The sequence below is a fragment of the Aspergillus glaucus genome (genome assembly GCF_001890805.1).
Source record: "Aspergillus glaucus CBS 516.65 unplaced genomic scaffold ASPGLscaffold_20, whole genome shotgun sequence".
NCBI classification, from domain to species: domain Eukaryota; kingdom Fungi; phylum Ascomycota; class Eurotiomycetes; order Eurotiales; family Aspergillaceae; genus Aspergillus; species Aspergillus glaucus.
In genome coordinates, this window is record NW_019170472.1 from 73,084 (window position 1) to 89,330 (window position 16,247).

At 50.7% G+C, this 16,247-nt stretch overlaps 8 protein-coding genes across 8 annotated transcripts; 3 read left to right on the top strand and 5 right to left on the bottom strand.

Moving 5' to 3' along the window:
- Nucleotides 1-125: 125 nt before the first annotated feature.
- On the bottom strand, nucleotides 126-1,500 carry hacA (transcription factor HAC1; the record flags this gene model as incomplete). Its single annotated transcript, XM_022543749.1, has 2 exons — nucleotides 126-1,245; nucleotides 1,301-1,500. The coding sequence occupies 2 exons, from the start codon at nucleotides 1,498-1,500 to the stop codon at nucleotides 126-128; spliced, it is 1,320 nt and encodes a 439-aa protein (XP_022397774.1).
- A 1,175-nt stretch (nucleotides 1,501-2,675) lies between these two features.
- Nucleotides 2,676-4,268, bottom strand: ASPGLDRAFT_38287 (snoRNA-binding rRNA-processing protein ENP1; the record flags this gene model as incomplete). The annotated part of the gene is made up of 3 exons (XM_022544928.1): nucleotides 2,676-3,546; nucleotides 3,606-3,838; nucleotides 3,897-4,268. The coding sequence occupies 3 exons, from the start codon at nucleotides 4,266-4,268 to the stop codon at nucleotides 2,676-2,678; spliced, it is 1,476 nt and encodes a 491-aa protein (XP_022397775.1).
- A 938-nt stretch (nucleotides 4,269-5,206) lies between these two features.
- Nucleotides 5,207-7,018, top strand: ASPGLDRAFT_133358 (SPRY domain-containing protein; the record flags this gene model as incomplete). Its single annotated transcript, XM_022541205.1, has 1 exon — nucleotides 5,207-7,018. The coding sequence occupies one exon, from the start codon at nucleotides 5,207-5,209 to the stop codon at nucleotides 7,016-7,018; it is 1,812 nt and encodes a 603-aa protein (XP_022397776.1).
- A 232-nt stretch (nucleotides 7,019-7,250) lies between these two features.
- Nucleotides 7,251-8,953, bottom strand: ASPGLDRAFT_68803 (glutamyl-tRNA(Gln) amidotransferase subunit HER2; the record flags this gene model as incomplete). The annotated part of the gene is made up of 4 exons (XM_022549295.1): nucleotides 7,251-8,116; nucleotides 8,177-8,352; nucleotides 8,420-8,744; nucleotides 8,815-8,953. The coding sequence occupies 4 exons, from the start codon at nucleotides 8,951-8,953 to the stop codon at nucleotides 7,251-7,253; spliced, it is 1,506 nt and encodes a 501-aa protein (XP_022397777.1).
- Nucleotides 8,954-9,524: 571 nt separating this feature from the next.
- Nucleotides 9,525-10,886, top strand: ASPGLDRAFT_133089 (enoyl-[acyl-carrier-protein] reductase; the record flags this gene model as incomplete). The annotated part of the gene is made up of 2 exons (XM_022541175.1): nucleotides 9,525-9,748; nucleotides 9,842-10,886. The coding sequence occupies 2 exons, from the start codon at nucleotides 9,525-9,527 to the stop codon at nucleotides 10,884-10,886; spliced, it is 1,269 nt and encodes a 422-aa protein (XP_022397778.1).
- A 223-nt stretch (nucleotides 10,887-11,109) lies between these two features.
- On the bottom strand, nucleotides 11,110-12,951 carry ASPGLDRAFT_68805 (uncharacterized protein; the record flags this gene model as incomplete). Its single annotated transcript, XM_022549296.1, has 1 exon — nucleotides 11,110-12,951. The coding sequence occupies one exon, from the start codon at nucleotides 12,949-12,951 to the stop codon at nucleotides 11,110-11,112; it is 1,842 nt and encodes a 613-aa protein (XP_022397779.1).
- Nucleotides 12,952-13,249: 298 nt separating this feature from the next.
- ASPGLDRAFT_133164 (pyruvate dehydrogenase (acetyl-transferring) subunit E1 beta) lies at nucleotides 13,250-14,624 on the top strand (the record flags this gene model as incomplete). The annotated part of the gene is made up of 4 exons (XM_022541187.1): nucleotides 13,250-13,503; nucleotides 13,601-13,724; nucleotides 13,808-14,094; nucleotides 14,153-14,624. 4 exons carry the CDS (start codon nucleotides 13,250-13,252, stop codon nucleotides 14,622-14,624), a joined length of 1,137 nt encoding a protein of 378 aa, XP_022397780.1.
- Nucleotides 14,625-15,102: 478 nt separating this feature from the next.
- On the bottom strand, nucleotides 15,103-15,889 carry ASPGLDRAFT_38293 (putative C2H2 finger domain protein; the record flags this gene model as incomplete). Its single annotated transcript, XM_022544929.1, has 3 exons — nucleotides 15,103-15,672; nucleotides 15,733-15,759; nucleotides 15,881-15,889. 3 exons carry the CDS (start codon nucleotides 15,887-15,889, stop codon nucleotides 15,103-15,105), a joined length of 606 nt encoding a protein of 201 aa, XP_022397781.1.
- Between the last annotated feature and the right edge of the window lie 358 nt (nucleotides 15,890-16,247).

The window sequence follows — 16,247 nt, forward strand, 5'->3', positions numbered from 1 at the left end:
GAATTCATATCTGACTAGCCGGGTCAACCGCTAGCTATATCTCAGTGACACGTGAGTTAAAAACACATAAAAAGTGCAAAGTAATATGATACAAGCAAGAATAAAAAGCGAAAACGACAATGCGTTCACAGAAATTCCTTGCCCATAAGGAGAGACGATAATGTCTCACCCATAGTATTCGAATTCGAACGCCGTGAAGAACTCCGATTCCCAATAAGCTTCCCGACCCGCGCTAATCTTAAACCATTGTTATTAGAAGTAGTATTTCGTTGTCTTCGAGGGTGCCCTGGCTTCTTTTGGAGACAGTCAATTACCAAAGCCATGGTCAATAGGGACTCCCAGTTCTGTCGACCTGCGACGCCATCAATAGCGGCCGCCTGGTGCCCCCGGGGAAGACTGTCGCTAACAGCCAGCTGCAATGCTCTGCCCGTCGCATCGCGAAGTGGACGCGCCAAGGCTGGGCTGCACGCTAGAAGTCTTGCGAGAAGTCTCATCCGGAAGACCGTGGGCCTGCTGGTCGATGTCATCGAAGGAGACAGAGTCGGGGTCGAAATTAACCATAGAATCAAAGGGAAATGCTGATAGATCTCCGTTGTCGAAAACTCCAAAGGTGAGCCCATCTTCAACGACCGAAGAATCAGGCTCAGCGGACGAATCACCGTGGAATAGGCGGTGGAAGTCATCGTCAGAAAGAGGAGCTGCAACGTCACGTGCAGCGTTAGGTTCTGCGCCGGAGCCGAGGTCGAAGAGAGGGAGGGCGCTTCCAACTCCTTCGAGTCCAGAGACGGACACTGCAGGTCACACAACATCGCTGCAGGATGTTGTGTCGCGTCGGAGGACTCGGCCAGAGTGGAAGGCTTCAAGGTAGGAGAGTAGTCGGTGACGGACGGGGTGGGGAAAGGAATTCGTTCCATGGGGAGCTCATCGCCCTCCTGCTTGAACAAGGTGGGAGTCAAAGTAGGAGATTGGGCGGCCGGCGAAGCGGGCTTAGGAGACACGCTGCGAGATCCGCGGACCTCCGCAGACAACTGGATGACTTGCTGGTTCAGACGGTTGTTCTCAACCTCCATCTGCGATAGACGCGATAGGAGGAACTGGTTCTGTTGTTCCATCTGGATCTTCTCATTCTCCAGCTTCTCCATTTCGAGCCTCTTGCGCTCGCGGGAGGTTTGGGCCGCGGCGCGGTTGCGAAGAACGCGCTCAATACGACGCTGTTCCTTTTCATCGTCGGTCTTGGCTCGTTTTCTAGTGTTTGTTAGTGAACTGTTCCTGTGTTTTTGTTGTCTAGAATGGAACATACCTAGGAGGCAAGTTCGTCTTGGGGGTTGGGAGTTCCTGGCCCCATGACTTTCTCTTCTTGGTGGGTCTCTTCTCATCTGTCCCCTGCTCATCGCATTCATCGTCGTTCAAAGAGGTATCTGCGGGGGATACGGTGAGGGGCATATCCGATTCCGGGGTGCCCCGCAACGAGTCGATCGAGGAGAACTGATCGTCGTCCATGGTGTGTTATGCAGAGACGTTGATATGGTGACAAAGACTAGTGTAATATGTGGGTGTTGGGGTGTAGTGGTGTAGTGGTGTAGTGGTGATTTTTGTGGAGGGTCTTGTCAAGTATAATTTGATGGAGACAGAGATGGTTGTCCAGGCCCGGGTTCAATAAGAGTTAACCAAAGGCCACGGTGGCATAACTGACAAACCGGAGTCACAGCCCCGAAGAAACACGATGAAAGGTAGAGACAGAGGGGAGAAGACGTCAATGGGACCAGAATAGGAAATAGGTATAGAAAAGGACACAGTGTTCGGATCACATATAAAAAGCGACTTGAGGAACGGGAAAGAGAGTCAAGACTCGGAGGGAAACGTCGCCTCTTTAAGAGGCCAGCGTGGTCAGTTTTCCAGGCCGTAAGGGGGCGCAGTACTGGGTATGACGGTATCTTACGCGTGCCCCTTTGATGGAGTCTTTGTTGGTGAAGGCGGGAGTGAATCATACAGTAATTACGTGTAATATGGAGCAAGTGTGGTCTGGGCCACCCACTGCGCCCCTGAGAGGCTGAAACGGAGTGCGTCAGATCTCCGAATCTTCCGCCATTTACGTTGGGTCCTTTGGGTCCTTTGGGTCCCTACGCAGACCGCTTGGAATTCCCACCGAAGCCCATCGAAGCTGGTTGGCGGTGAATGTGCATCTTCTATGTTTAGACCCGTCACTCAGGCACTTCTGTAAGGCACTCTCTGGTACTCTGGTACTCTCGTATACTTGTGCTTATGATAATGTATTATTGAGAATAATCGAGCATAATATTGTGATGCCTATACTCCGTACACGCAAATTGCTTCATAGCATACGTACTTCATTATTCTGTGATAGATCAGGGGCTTCTTCGGGCGGTCTGGAAAGGAACCACCGGTCAGGGATAGTGGCTGGAGTGGACTACCACTATATCCCGTCCAGCGTTGCCATTCGACCAAATCATCTCATAGTCACCTGAAGTGGTCTATCAGTGGGCATCCCATCTTCCGGGTACTCTGTACCCAACAGTACTTATTCAAACTTATGTCTATGTAAAACAGTCATAAACAAGAAACACATTTTGTAGCAATAAAACAGATACGCCATGTATTCACAAAATAATCATAGATCCATAATTTAAAAAATAAAAAATAAAATAAAAGAGAAACTACTCCATATCCATCGTGTCGTCCCCCGCCTCCAATGCACTCAGCTTCTCCGGATCGGGCACCACTACGCCCCGACCCCGGCCGGCCAACAGCTCCCGTCGCACTTCCGGCCCAATGTCCTTGTGGCCCCGCACCAACAGAAGATCCAGAAGCGCTTCCCGCTGATCCTCTGTAATATCGTTGCGGTATCGCTGCGCAAACACTAACAGGCATTGGTGCCACAACACTGGCAGCTTGTAGTACTTGGCCCCGCTTCCCGATGGCCCGTCGGTCATCATCGCGTCCTCGCCATTATCACTGGCCCGGAATCGTAGGAAATGGAACACTAGCGCGTCAATCACCTTGTACGGAAGTGCGTACTTCTTCTCCAAGAAGGCACGGATGAACATGTTCACCGCTCCCGTGCTCTCCAGCGACTTGAGCGATTGCTCCGCGGCCAAGTCACACATTCGGAGAAGGGCCGCGGCAGAGTGCAAAACCGGAATTGACACTCGTGCAATCACAGACGACACAATGTGTGCCTCCCGCAGCGTACACATCCCGCCCGACACAAGCGGGAACAGCAAGCCCTTGAAAAAGCATGCCGGCTTGTAAAGTGCCTTCCGCAGTGCGTTGTAAGTGTGGACATTGAGTTTTTTCGTCTCGCGGATCTCGTCGCGAACCCGGTCAAGCAGCACCATCGAGATGAATTCTTGGGCAACAACCGCCTTGGACGAAATGAAAAGTCTGGTGGCTGCATAGACAGCGTTGGCCGTCCATGACTCCGGTCGCGTGATATCGAGGAGGGTCTCCCAGTTGGGCACCGAGGGGAGAACCTTGAAGGGTTTCGGAAGAGGGCCGGACTTGTAGCGAGACAGGATCGTGCCAACCCTAACTTCGTCAGCACCGATCGCACCAAGAGGTATCATCAACAGTAAAGAGATGCTCACTTTTCATATACTTCGATTGCCTTGGCTGGGATTTGGACTGCATCCTCCGGTAATCCACCACCTTGAATTAAACCGCTGTCGCCAGATTCCTTTGCTTCGTGCTCCGCAATCTTCTCGAGGATCAGATCCGCTAGGTTCGTAGTCTGGCCGCCGGAGCCGGGGTTGAATATGGGGTCTTCGTCGCCAGCCGGAATGAATTTGTTGAACACGTCAAGGTCATTCGGGTCGACCTCCTATGATAGCATTAGAGTGTAGTCCTCAACAAATACCTCGATCAAAAGAACGGCATACCACTTGCTCAACTTCCTCATCCTCGTCACCCCATTCATCCTCTCCGAACTTGTCCTCGTCATCCGACACAGGTTCGTCACCTTCCAACCGTGACTCGAAATCGAAAGCGTGGTTGACTTTCCCGTCCGTCTCTCCTCTTGCAGCCTTTTGCTCAGTGGCATCCTCGTCGGCCAGTTCCTGTCCGATCTGCAGAATCTTGCGCGACTGTTTCGCATCGACAAAGCGCTCGCCATCTTCGTCCGTCTGTGACTTGCGCTTATTCTTCTTGCTGGGTTGGGTCCGGATATGGCCCACAGACGTCATGTCCTCCGCCAGAGGATTATGTCTGCGGGCAGCCGCAGCGCTGCGCGAGGGTGTTGTTGCTTTAGGCATTGCGAACGATTTTTGCTCGGATATCTCGTAACGGTTCTGGGTGGGAATCAATGGTTAAGCGGAAAGACCCTGCTTCGTATGAGGTCGCCGTATGTTGTCCTGCCGATCGATTGACAGAAAACCGGACTATATACCGGGGAAAAGTAGATATTATCCTAATCTCTCGACTTTTCCTTCACCCGCATTGGGAAATTGTGTGTAAATTTTAGATCACGTGCGATTAGCTCCGGGCGGTCTGTAAATTTTTTCTGCGATACCCACTTTGAGAGGTTTTACCGCCTTGGAATATGTCTCAGTCATTGGTGGATATGAATTCACCGCTCTCATGCCCCTCTGCTCTAGTCCAATTTTCAGCCAAACAAATCCACGGAGGGGATCTTTTCTGCCCGGAAAACTTTTGCTGACCGCCCTTGAACTGCTTGTCTTCCGCCTTTGCGCGTTCGAGACAGGGACATCATAGGGACATGACTGAGTCTTGACTGGTCAGCTTTTATGAATATTATTGTGGAAATCTCCAATTACCAATTCTCTTGGTTTGAACGCGGCTTTTCTTTGACTCTGAAGTAGCAGAAGTGGGTTCCTGATACGAGCACACGTCCCTTCGGAGATCGTTGCTTGCGCGACTCTTCCACCTCAATTGAATATCTGTGAGTATGGCGCGCTCCTCGCTCTTCAACTACTACCAATATCTCAGACCATGCTGACGGTTCCAATTCGTAGTTCGTCTATATACCCCATCACTCCTTGAGACTTCCGCTTTTTGCCTTTCGTACCTCGCGATAGCGCATATCCTGTTCTTTATCCGTTGATCACGCCCGTTGTCGCAATCGCACTTCAGACGAGCAATAATACGAGATCTTGGTCTTTAAGACGGCATCTATATCAGCGGGACACGTATCTTGCTGTAGCAAGTGAACATCATTGCATTTTAAATTGCAATGGCATCCGGACAGCCAACAGGCGCTTCTGCGCCCGCCTCAAATGTTAACTCCCCAGGGGGCACGCCATCCTTTAATGGTGCAGGTCTAGACTTGAATCCGGGTTCCTCACCAGCTCCTCCCAGTAATGCGTCAGTGCAGCTCGACACGAAATCAAAGCGCAACAAGCGTGATAGTCGCAAGAAGCGAGAAGCCAAGGGTCTAGACCAGGAAAGCGCACCACCACCAAAGAAGAAAAGTGCTGTCGTACAGAACATTGCACTCCCGAGCTCTGATCTCAGTATACTCAGGCCTCTACTCCTTGCCGAACCCAAACATTCAGACTTATTACCGCCGCAGCCACGGCAGATGAATCCCGTGACCCGGAAGTCATCGAGCGCAAACAGTCAGCATTGGGACTTTTATGAAGTGGTGGACAAACTTACAAATAAGAATGGTTTCCGCTATAGCTATGCCATAGCTGACCCAGGGTTTCCGCATATCAAATACCGCCAGACCGATCTTCACCCATACCATGCACGTTTCAGCTTTGAAGATTCTCCCGCTGCGATCCAATTCTCCAAAGATGCCCTTGCTGTTACTACCCCTGAGCCATGGCATTCTGCACGGGCAAATGTGTGCGCGCGTGAAGGGATATATTATTACGAGGCACGGATTATAAGTGGTGTAGTCAATGACCCTCAAGCGCCACCAACGAATGGAAACGCCAAGCCACCATCAAGAGGTCATGTTCGCCTTGGGTTTGCACGACGAGAGGCTGACCTTGACGTGAACGTCGGCGTTGATTGCTACGGGTATGGGATTCGCGATGTGAACGGGGAGGTGGTCAATCGAATGCGCTGCGAGCACCTCTTCCCCAAAGGCGAGTCCATCCGTGAAGGCGATGTAATTGGCATGCTCATCACCCTCCCACCATTGTCACTTCACAAGAAAATCGTGGAAGGCACATATGACCCTGCAGTCGATGGCAATGCCTCGGCGCAAAACCCAGAATATCCCTACAGTTCCAACATCATCCGTGACCGTATACCTTTCCATTACAAAAACGACTTTTGCTGGCAACAATCAAACGTATTCCCAACAAAACATCTCCGCGACTATGCCTATAACCTGAAAGACACACCTAGCCAGGGACCTCCATCACCATTGAACAGTGAAGATGCTTCCATGCGCACGCTGCCAGGATCTAGCATCACAATATTCAAAAACGGCGTCAAAATGGGCACACCGTTTAAAGAACTATACACATTCCTCCCACCTGCTAGTCGTCTCGCAAACGGCACCAACAACCTGGGCCTAGGGGAACGAGAAAACGCAGACGATGGGATGATTGGATACTATCCCGCGGTTAGTTGCTACGGCGGAGGTGCGGTCGAATGTCGTTTTGAGGGTCCGTGGTGGTTTGGCCCACCGTCCGAGACCGAGAATCGTGAGCCCGTGCGGCCCATGGGCGACCGGTTCAATGACCAGATCGTCGAGGACGTCATGGCAGACATCGTTGACGAAGTCGAGGCTATGATGGTCTGGGGCGGTGTGGATGGTGATGTTGTTGGGAATGCGCGGATGGATAGCACTGAGTCCGGTGCTGTTGGTGGCTCGGAGGTCTTGAAGGGCGGAGTTGGGGCTGCGTTTGAATCGGCAGGGTCTACGGGTGGTAATAATACTCCCACGACGGGGGTGGCTGATGGAGCGCCGGGACATACTGCCTTTGACGACGCCATGGATTCGGGGGCAACAGGTACAACGAATGTGGAGGCGTCAGGCGTGAAGGTTGAAGATGCTACTGTTGATCAGGACGTTGAGATGTCTTGATCGATTCATTTATCCTTAGACATTGCATCTACTTGGGCCAGGCCGGTATTTTATATAGCTCGAGATACCGCAGACTAAAGATCTGGATAATTGGTGCATCTGATGTCTTTTCTAATCGCACTGCGTACAAGCCCATTATGCTAGAGTGAAGAGTCATAAGATCATCAAGGCAAATCGTAATACTGTACAGGTGTATCTAACATTGGATTTTATCTATGGCATTCCGAGCAACTTATTTCGTCTTCTCGATCAGCTCGCCCACATTCAAGACAAGCTCATCATTGCCGTATTGTCCGACAACTTGAATACCTGCCAGGTCTCCCTCCGCCGAGTCTTGAGCTGAGACCGGAACAGAGATGGCAGGAAGTCCAGCCAAGCTGGCAGGAACAGTAAAAACATCGTTCGTATACGCGTTCAGCGGAGAACTCACAGTATCCCCATCCAAAAGCTTGGACAGCTGGGGAGGTGAGGAGGGAGCGGTAGGACAAACAAGGACGTCAACATCGGCTGGTTTAGATGCCGGCTCTGCAAGCAAGTCGCGATAAGAGTTGAACGGGTGTTCTGTGCTGAAAATGGCGTTGAAGTCTTGCTGCACGAGACGCCGGACGCGCTGTGCTTGGATAAAGTAGTTGTCTATAGCGTCTGCGCTTAAGCTGAATGCGCCTAGTAGGATCCGTCTCTTTACTTCCGATCCGAAACCTTCGCCCCTGGTGCTAGCGTATAGCGCATTTTCCGGTTTCCCGTCACTGTCGGGGCCTTCGGTGCGGGTTCCATATCTCACGCCGTCGTACTTGGCTAGGTTGGATGATGCTTCGGCGGGTGCGAGCACATAGTAAGCCGACAGGGCCTGCTGTGTCGATGGTAGGGAGACTGGTTGGATTGTATGCCCTTGTTGCCGTAGAAGTGACAAGGTACGGGACCATGCGTTTCGAACAGATGGGGAGAGTTCGGAGATGTTGTATTCGAGAGGGACACCGATCCTAAGGCCGGAAGTCATGCGGGATGCGAGATTCGATGATTCTAGGAGTGAACGAATCCGGTTACGGGATGCTAGGGATATATTAGTCGGATCCCGAGGGTCATGCTTGTTCATGATATCTGTAGTAGAGTTGCTATGTTAGCAAGGTCATACAACTTGTGAGTGGTATGAAAGCATACCAAATACATGATGGACCCTGGAGGTATCTCTCCCCATTATCCCAACTGTGTCCAACGAGTTGGCATAAGCAACCACACCCCATCGCGAGATCAATCCGTAGGATGGCTTGAAACCGACAGTGCCCGTGTATGCAGCTGGAAGCCGTATTGAACCGCCAGTGTCTGTACCCAATGCTCTGTATGGAGGAATAACAGTTCAGCCCATGTCTTCCGCGGAGAGGTTGAGGAAACCAAGTCACTCACGCATAACATTGATCGGTAGCGACAGCCACAGCACTTCCTCCGGAACTGCCACCGGCAGACAGAGCTCCTCCGTCGTGGTCCTGACGGGAATTCGTGACAGGCCCAAACCGCGAATGTACCGAGTGCGACCCCATGCCGAATTCATCCAGATTGGTTTTCCCAGCGACCACGGCCCCAGCATCCTCCAATTGCTCGACGACCGTGGCGTTGAACGGGCTGGTGAACTTATTCAAGATTCCGGAAGCGCATGTCGTGGGGAGATCGCGCGTGCAGATATTATCTTTAATGGAGATCAGGCGGCCGTCCAAACTCGATCGGGGCTTGCCTAGGCAAGAAACAGTTGGTATATATGATCATATGTTGTTTGGACCGAACACTCTTCCATATGGACATACCTTGCTTTCTGCGACGGTTCGCATCTTTTACCTGTTCCAGCCACGGCCCGGAGCTTCGCAGAGGGGTAATGAAGGCATTGAGGGCAACGTGAGCCTTCTGGTTAGCGATGCATTTCTCAGCTTCACGCAGAAGGGACATTTAGGCCTCTCTGAGCGGGTTGGCGAAAGAAGAGAAAAACAGGTAGAATTGTTGTCGATGTCAAATATTCGCGGAGCGTGGTCCGTGCATTCCAGTGTTCTTGAAGAAAGCAGTGCCCTGACTTGGTGATGAGGTTCCTATTGGGGGCAAACTCTGATTATCTGAGTATTGGGATTGGGTGTTTTGTTATGTATTGATAGTGCTGAGAGCATCTCAAGATACGTGTGCTACCTCACACTATATATATATATATATATATTATATACCTATGCCCGCTACAGAGTACAATCGACCAGCTTCAATTGAAAACTCAACCCACTGATTCTATGTAAATAGACTATTCCTAGGCTTTTGTCAATCCACTGCTAACTAGACTATGTAGTGGTTACAAAGCAGGAAACAACCTGTTGAAGCTATACAAATGCAGACGCCTTTATATCCGTCGGCCCGAAGAAGAAGCGAGAACGACGTCATTCGGAACCTCTCCTCCAAGAAATATCACCCATTTTCTCTTCAACTTCTCCCTCTTGTACGGATTAACAACTGATTTGCTCTGTGATAATTGTACAATATGTTCTCTCGCGCAGTGCTACGATCTTCTACCGTAAATGTTTCTCGCAGCAATGGCGCTGCTCTGGCGCTGAAAGCTAGAGCTTCGACCCCTCTAGCTGCGAACCCATGCCGGACACCTTTTATCAATTCGCTAGAAGCAAGAAGATATATCTCTGTATATGGCTATACGCAATCCAAAGCACTGGTTTACTCAAAATACGGCGAACCGAAGGATGTCCTCAAGTACGTGACCCGGGATTCTGCGGAGCTGCCATAGCCTTGCGCTCGCATCTCTCGCCATGCAATGGCCAATGCTGATTAGTATTTTCTCTCCAGACTTCACAAGCACTCCATCTCGGCACCCCACGGTACACAAGTCAACCTTCGTCTTCTCACGGCCCCGCTGAACCCGGCCGACATCAACCAGATCCAAGGAGTCTATCCGAGCAAACCGCCTTTCGAATCCACCCTGGGTACCGGGGAACCCTCCGCCGTGGCTGGAAATGAAGGTGCTTTTGAGGTCATTTCGACCGGGTCAGGCGCCCAGAACCTCAACAAGGGCGATTGGGTGATTATGAAACGCACAGGTCAAGGCACCTGGCGGACGCACGCCCAGATGGACGAGTCGCAATTGATCAAGATCGAGAACAAGGAGGGCCTGACGCCGCTCCAGGTTGGAACTGTTAGCGTTAACCCCGTCACTGCCTACCGTATGATTAAAGACTTCTGTGAATGGGATTGGTTGCGCGCTGGGGAGGAGTGGCTCATCCAGAACGGAGCCAACAGTGGTGTTGGTCGAGCTGCTATCCAGCTTGCGCGGGAGTGGGGTATCAAGACCCTCAACGTTATCCGTGACAGAAAGACCCCCGAGGAAACCGAGTCGATGAAGAAGGAGCTTCTGGATCTTGGCGCCACCGCCGTGATCACTGAATCCGAATTGCTTTCGGCTGAGTTCAAGAACACGGTTAAGGAACTTACCCATCAGGGTAAGGAGCCTATTCGTCTGGCTCTCAACTGCGTGGGAGGCAAGAATGCCACCGCGTTGGCCAAGGTTCTGGCCCCTGGTTCGCATATGGTTACCTACGGAGCAATGTCCAAGCAGCCCGTCGCATTGCCGTCTGGTCTTTTAATCTTCAAGAACCTCGCATTTGATGGCTTCTGGGTGAGCAAATGGGGTGACAAGAACCCACAACTCAAGGAGAACACCATCAAGGACGTGCTTGAGCTGACTCGCGCCGGGAAATTCAAGGACATCCCTTCGGAGGATGTCAAGTGGAGTTGGGACACCCAGGGCCCTGAGCTCGCAAATAGTGTCCAGGGAACTCTCTCTGGATTCCGCAGTGGAAAGGGCGTGCTTAAATACGAGGGCGGCGATGAATAAAAGGAAATCAAAAAAGAAGAAAAAAAAAAAAAACTACAAGTGTACATCTGATGTCATCTGAATCATCCAATTGTAGAATCATTGTGCAAACGCTAATAATGCTTTCCAACTTCATCTATACCAAGTCTGTGCCCTAATATAGTAGGATCTACAAAGAAGGATGGTTATAATCTAAGCTTTAACTATAATAACGCCCATGAATATGCTTAGACCTTATGCTGCCTTATGCTGTCGTATCGCATTTCCAATTATCCTTCACCCAACCTAGAATGAGATTGGTCAGGCTCATCGAAGGCATATACACATCGCTATCCCGCGGGACATCGATATCAAGACTTGCAAACTTGGCTGCGAGAGTTATGTACCGTTCGATGAAATCGATATAAACCAAGTCTACAGTGTCTGGTGCCGCAGACGAGTTGGACGACACCGAGGCTTGAATGCAATTGGGAACGTGGTAAAAAGAAATAGGCGAGTGGATAGTGTCATCGCCATCAGAGCCTCCGTCGTCTTTGGTGGTGTATCCTGGAAGTAATTTAGGCTTGGAATGACTCTGGCTTGACCATGACAATAGAGCCTGTCCGACTTTAGAGGCAAAAGAGGGACGGCTGTCATCATCAGAAACCACTCTGTCATGGGGGTATGCGGCCTGCTCTGGTGGTGCGAGAGACCATATAGGATAATGGGCAAAGTGCTGTGATCCGGCCAGGATCTGAGGCTGTTCGTTTAGAACCTCAACAATCAACTGTGCTTTATCGTAAGGTACGTCTTTCAAATAGCGGAACCCGCTTGTGAAGGGACACAATATGTATAGGGAGTCTTGGGTAAAAGGTCCCTTGAACAAGTCAAACCGAATGGCCCCGGTATTAACAATTGCGACGGCTGGCTTGCCGCTACGTTTGTCATCTTTCAAAGCATCGGGAAGTACTTCTTTCTCGAGCCACGTATAGATGTTACTCTCACTGGGGTACTCGACGCTGGACATCCAGAGATCTCGGGGAGCACAGCCATACACTTGGTCTAGCCTTAGTGCACTTCGCGATTCCTGGATGAGCTGAGAAGTGTTTTGACCATGTTCCGTAGGGAACGTCTGCTCATCAAGGCCTGTGTGATGGTAGAACGAAAAGAGATTGTTGTCAATGTATCTCCGGCTGAAGCGGGGAGTGCTAGTGGAAAGACCATCAATTGACGTGAAGCCAATAGTCTCCATAAAACGGCCACTTGCCAAGCCATAGGCCTTGTCATCATAGCGTGCATAATCGCGAATATGATAGTGACCACCAAAGAATTGAATGGGTACATCCCATCGGACAGCCCGAATTGCCTTGAAGATGGCATCTGCTTCCTGAGAACGAACGGGAACGTGTCCGGCCACCAAGAAGAGATCGACATTCATGTCCCGAATAGCTTCCTGGAACCATTCTTCCTCGATTGTATCTTCCACGCGCTGGACGATCGTGTTATTGTAATTCATATTGAAGTCGAACAGGAAACCAAACGCAACAATGCGGATTCCCTGCTGTTTCATAGTGAACTTCTTGTATCGAGGGGCAAACGGCACGGCATCTTTGGTGATAGGATGGATGATATCGACATTCGATGCTAGGTAGTGGCCCCGGAAATTATGCACAGTGGTGTAGAACTCGGCCTCGGACGTGTACTGCTTGTACAGCTCATGGTTTCCAATCGTGATCACATCGATAGGTTGTTGGCGCAAGATTTCAGAAACATAGACACCTTTGGGCTCCGATGAATCCCAAAGACCATTGCCTTCGACTCTGTCGCCTGTATCGATCACCAACAGATCCTGTCCATGCGCCTCTGCCTTTTCTCGCATCCGTGTAGCGAAGGAGACATAGTCACCCCAATCTGCGGAATAGAATGGTTCCTGCAAATGACCGGCCAGCCAGCCATGAGTATCAGTGGTATGGAGGAAGTTCAGCTGGCCCCATTCCAAATCACGCAGTTGAGCCCGGATGGGCTTGGGAGCAGAGGGTTGAGCAGCAAAGACATGTTGGGGGATAGAAGTAAGCAGAGATAGCAGAGACAATGTAAACACCACCATCATCACCATCATCATCAGCACCGTCAGCACCATCGACCTCCCTTGAGTGAGGAGGAAATTGGATGGTTACGTAGACGGAAGCAGAAGCCGGTGAGGGTCCGGCTGAGTCAGCATTGGCCCAACAAGCGCCCTCACCAAAAATAACGGGCGAGAAAAAACAGACGAGGAAGAATAACCCCGGAAGACAGTCTGCTTTTGACAGCTCGATCTCAGGTCTTTCCCTTCTTCTTTTGTTCTGTTCCATTCGCCCGAACCGCTCCTCCTTCCATATTATCTATATCCTTCCCTCAGCCCGGCCATGGCTGCTCCCCGTCTCTTCCGTCCGGCAGCTCGCCTGCTCTCTTCGCGCCTTTCCTCGACTCCTCTCCGCCCTGCGTTCCAGAAGACCGCCTGCGCACCTTCGATCTTGCGCTCGCGGGGTTATGCTACCGAGACCGGTGGTACCAAGGAGGTCACTGTTCGTGATGCATTGAACGAAGCCCTCGTCGAAGAATTGGAAAGCAACCCCAAGACTTACATCCTGGGTGAAGAAGTTGCGCAGTACAATGGAGCGTATGTCACATCGTCCCCATCAAATGCTTGGCAATATATGGAGATATAGGATGTTATGGAGGATCGCCTTTGACTGACATGTCTGGGGGTTTGATAGTTACAAAGTAACACGAGGTCTGCTGGACCGCTTCGGTCCTAAGCGGGTTATCGACACTCCCATCACGGAAGCTGGTTTCTGTGGTCTGGCAGTTGGTTCTGCTCTGGCCGGCCTGCACCCCGTTGTACGTTTTTGCCATGCGCCGATATATAGAGGGGAATGTCTGAATATAAGGAATTGCGACGGACTAATGAATTATTCGTACAGTGCGAGTTCATGACCTTCAACTTCGCCATGCAGGCCATTGACCAGATTATCAACTCTGCCGCAAAGACACACTACATGTCTGGTGGTATCCAGCCTTGCAACATCACCTTCCGTGGTCCCAACGGTTTCGCCGCCGGTGTTGCTGCTCAGCACTCGCAAGATTACTCTGCCTGGTACGGTAGCATTCCGGGTCTCAAGGTTGTTTCGCCATGGAGCTCGGAGGATGCCAAGGGTCTCTTGAAGGCCGCCATCCGTGACCCTAACCCAGTCTGTGTTCTGGAGAACGAGTATGTGGTGTCATCCTGTACATCGCTATCGGACCGTGTGGACTGACGATTTGTCTAGGCTTATGTACGGCCAGGCCTTCCCCATGAGCGAGGCGGCTCAGAAGGACGACTTTGTTCTTCCCATTGGCAAGGCCAAGATTGAGCGTCCCGGAAAGGACCTTACCGTTGTTTCCGTTTCCCGCTGTGTTGGTCAGTCGCTCAACGCCGCGGCTGAGCTGAAGCAGAAGTATGGTGTTGAGGCTGAGGTTGTCAACCTCCGCTCCATCAAACCCCTTGACGTGGAGACTGTTATCCAGTCCCTGAAGAAGACTGGCCGCCTGATGGTGGTTGAGTCTGGATTCCCCATGTTCGGTGTTTCTTCCGAAATCATGGCTCTCGCCATGGAGTACGGTTTTGACTACCTGACCGCCCCGGCTCTCCGTGTCACCGGTGCTGAGGTCCCTACTCCCTACGCTGTCGGTCTTGAGAACATGGCTTTCCCTCAAGAGGACACCATCGTTAGCCAGGCTGCCAAGCTTCTGCGCCTGTAAATCAGGCGGGATTCTTATTTTCTTGAGATGTAACGTTGAACGAACTCCAGGGAGTCTTTGTGGAAAACTCAGTAGTAAGATCATGTGATTAGTACCCTTCATTGTTTTCTTTCTTTTCATTTAGCCCAATTTTGTTCATTTGTGTGTACCATTATCAGAGGATAAACTGTTTTTTTGTTTTTGACCAAAGGAAATATGACCCCGTCCCTTTCGTTTTGTAGAGGCCCTCTATAAGTACCAAAACAATATCGACACTCGAATTGCGCATTGACCTTGACTACGGATATGACTTGCATTGCATGCGTGTGCTCCAACTGGCGTTGCTATGAAGGTTTTCTTGAACATGTCTCAATCACATATTGATAGATAACCAAAATAATTATTATTTCAAACCATAAAACTCCATTCTCCGTTCAACGCCGAGCCATAACGCATCCACGAGTAGGATATCCTCTCGGGTATATGCAAGTTGTTTCCATCATAACATGGCAGAGTGAGCCCCTGCACATCCAGAGGAACAATCGGTCGGTTTGCGCGGGTCATAGTACCCTCCACCTGAATGATCATTCGAATATTCATCATCTGTGTCACTTTCCACCTGGTCGCCCTGAGCCATCGTTTCTTTTACCCGTTGAGCCGGGGCCTGTCCACTGGTTGGTTTTGCCGCAACCGGCTCCTCATCCTCATCATCGTCCCCGAGAACGTTCTTCTTCACTGCAGGAGCGGGCGGTGCCTTCACGGTGCTGAAAGAGCTCTTGAACCCTCCCTTCTTGAAGCCCCCACCACCGGTTGTGCCACTGGGAGCTGTACCAGTGGCCTGGCTGGTGTTAATAACCCTTAGACCAGCATCCGCATCTGCCTTTTTCTCCGCTCTCCGGGCCTTTTCTGCTGCGTTGGGGTCTCGCGATAATTGCTTGAGATCTTGCAGGCGCTTGCGGTGTTGGTGGTCATAGGACGAGATGTGTGCTTCGTATTCTGGGTGGCGCGAATAGGACTTGTTGCAAAGAGCGCATGTGAAGGAGCTCAAGGCAGACCGCGCAGACTCGGTCTGTCCGGAGATCTGGTTAGTTGACAACGAGCGATGAGGGGACCTAAGAATCGTCCATACCTTGGGTGCTGGATTGGTAAAACCGCGCTAAATAGCATGACGACGTAAGCCAGCCTATTAGTATTTAACGAGCCTTTTCAACTAGGACGGAAGACCAGTATAACCCAGGCGTTTTTTGGGTACGTGTCGCCGATGGTAGAGGACATACAGGAGCCATTTTGGAAAATCGGATTGAGATTGGCGAAGTAAAAAGAGTGTTTATTCTTCACACCGCGACAAATGGCCTGATACGACCACTTTGTGGAGGAAATCCTACTGGACAAGGGTGTGAAGCGGATGTTGTTGAAGTGAAGCCCGATGGACGTGGGACCGGCCAATCACACCGCCGAGATAAAAATGACCATTGATCGTCGAGTAATATATGTACAGCACAACTTGTGCATACACAACGCCAGTGATGAGTTGACAACGAGATTATATAGATTTCATGATTTAACGGGTTGATTTTTTGTTCTACCTTTTTCTTTTCTTTTCTTCTCTTTTTTTTAACTTTTTTTTTTTTTTTTTTTTTTTTT